A 476-nucleotide genomic window follows, 5' to 3' on the forward strand; every position below is an offset into this window, starting at 1 on the left:
GATTGTCAAGGGTAAACCAGAGGCTCATTTCTCCCTGGTTCACTACGCTGGCACTGTTGACTACAACATCTCAAACTGGCTGGTGAAGAACAAGGACCCTCTCAATGAGACGGTTGTTGGGTTGTTCCAGAAGTCAACTCTTAAGCTGTTGTCTATTCTGTTTGCTAATTATGCTGGTTCTGATGCAGGCAAGTACACACTGAAGTGTGACATGAACATATGATATTCACTTATTTTACTATATAATAGTAACAACAAAAATATTATGTATTTCACAGATGCTGGAGGTAAGGGTGCTAAAGGTGGTAGCAAAAAGAAGGGTTCTTCATTCCAGACAGTGTCAGCCCTCCATAGGGTAAGATTATTTTAATAATATAACACTATTTTTTTCTCACTTGGTTTTATTGCATATAAATTTAAATCCTTTATGGTCTACCAACAGGAGAACCTGAACAAGCTGATGACCAACTTGAGGT

The 476-nt window shown here is 38.7% G+C and overlaps 1 protein-coding gene across 1 annotated transcript; it reads left to right on the forward strand.

Annotated features, from left to right (window-relative positions):
- Position 1: 1 nt before the first annotated feature.
- Positions 2-474, forward strand: LOC107577389 (myosin-7-like; the record flags this gene model as incomplete). The annotated part of the gene is made up of 3 exons (XM_016263473.1): positions 2-188; positions 279-355; positions 443-474. Coding segments are annotated over 3 exons (296 nt in total), but the record flags the coding sequence as incomplete, so codon positions are not given.
- Between the last annotated feature and the right edge of the window lie 2 nt (positions 475-476).

The sequence above is a fragment of the Sinocyclocheilus grahami genome, unplaced genomic scaffold (assembly GCF_001515645.1).
Source record: "Sinocyclocheilus grahami isolate Dianchi unplaced genomic scaffold, SAMN03320097.WGS_v1.1 scaffold5911.1, whole genome shotgun sequence".
Lineage (NCBI taxonomy): Eukaryota > Metazoa > Chordata > Actinopteri > Cypriniformes > Cyprinidae > Sinocyclocheilus > Sinocyclocheilus grahami.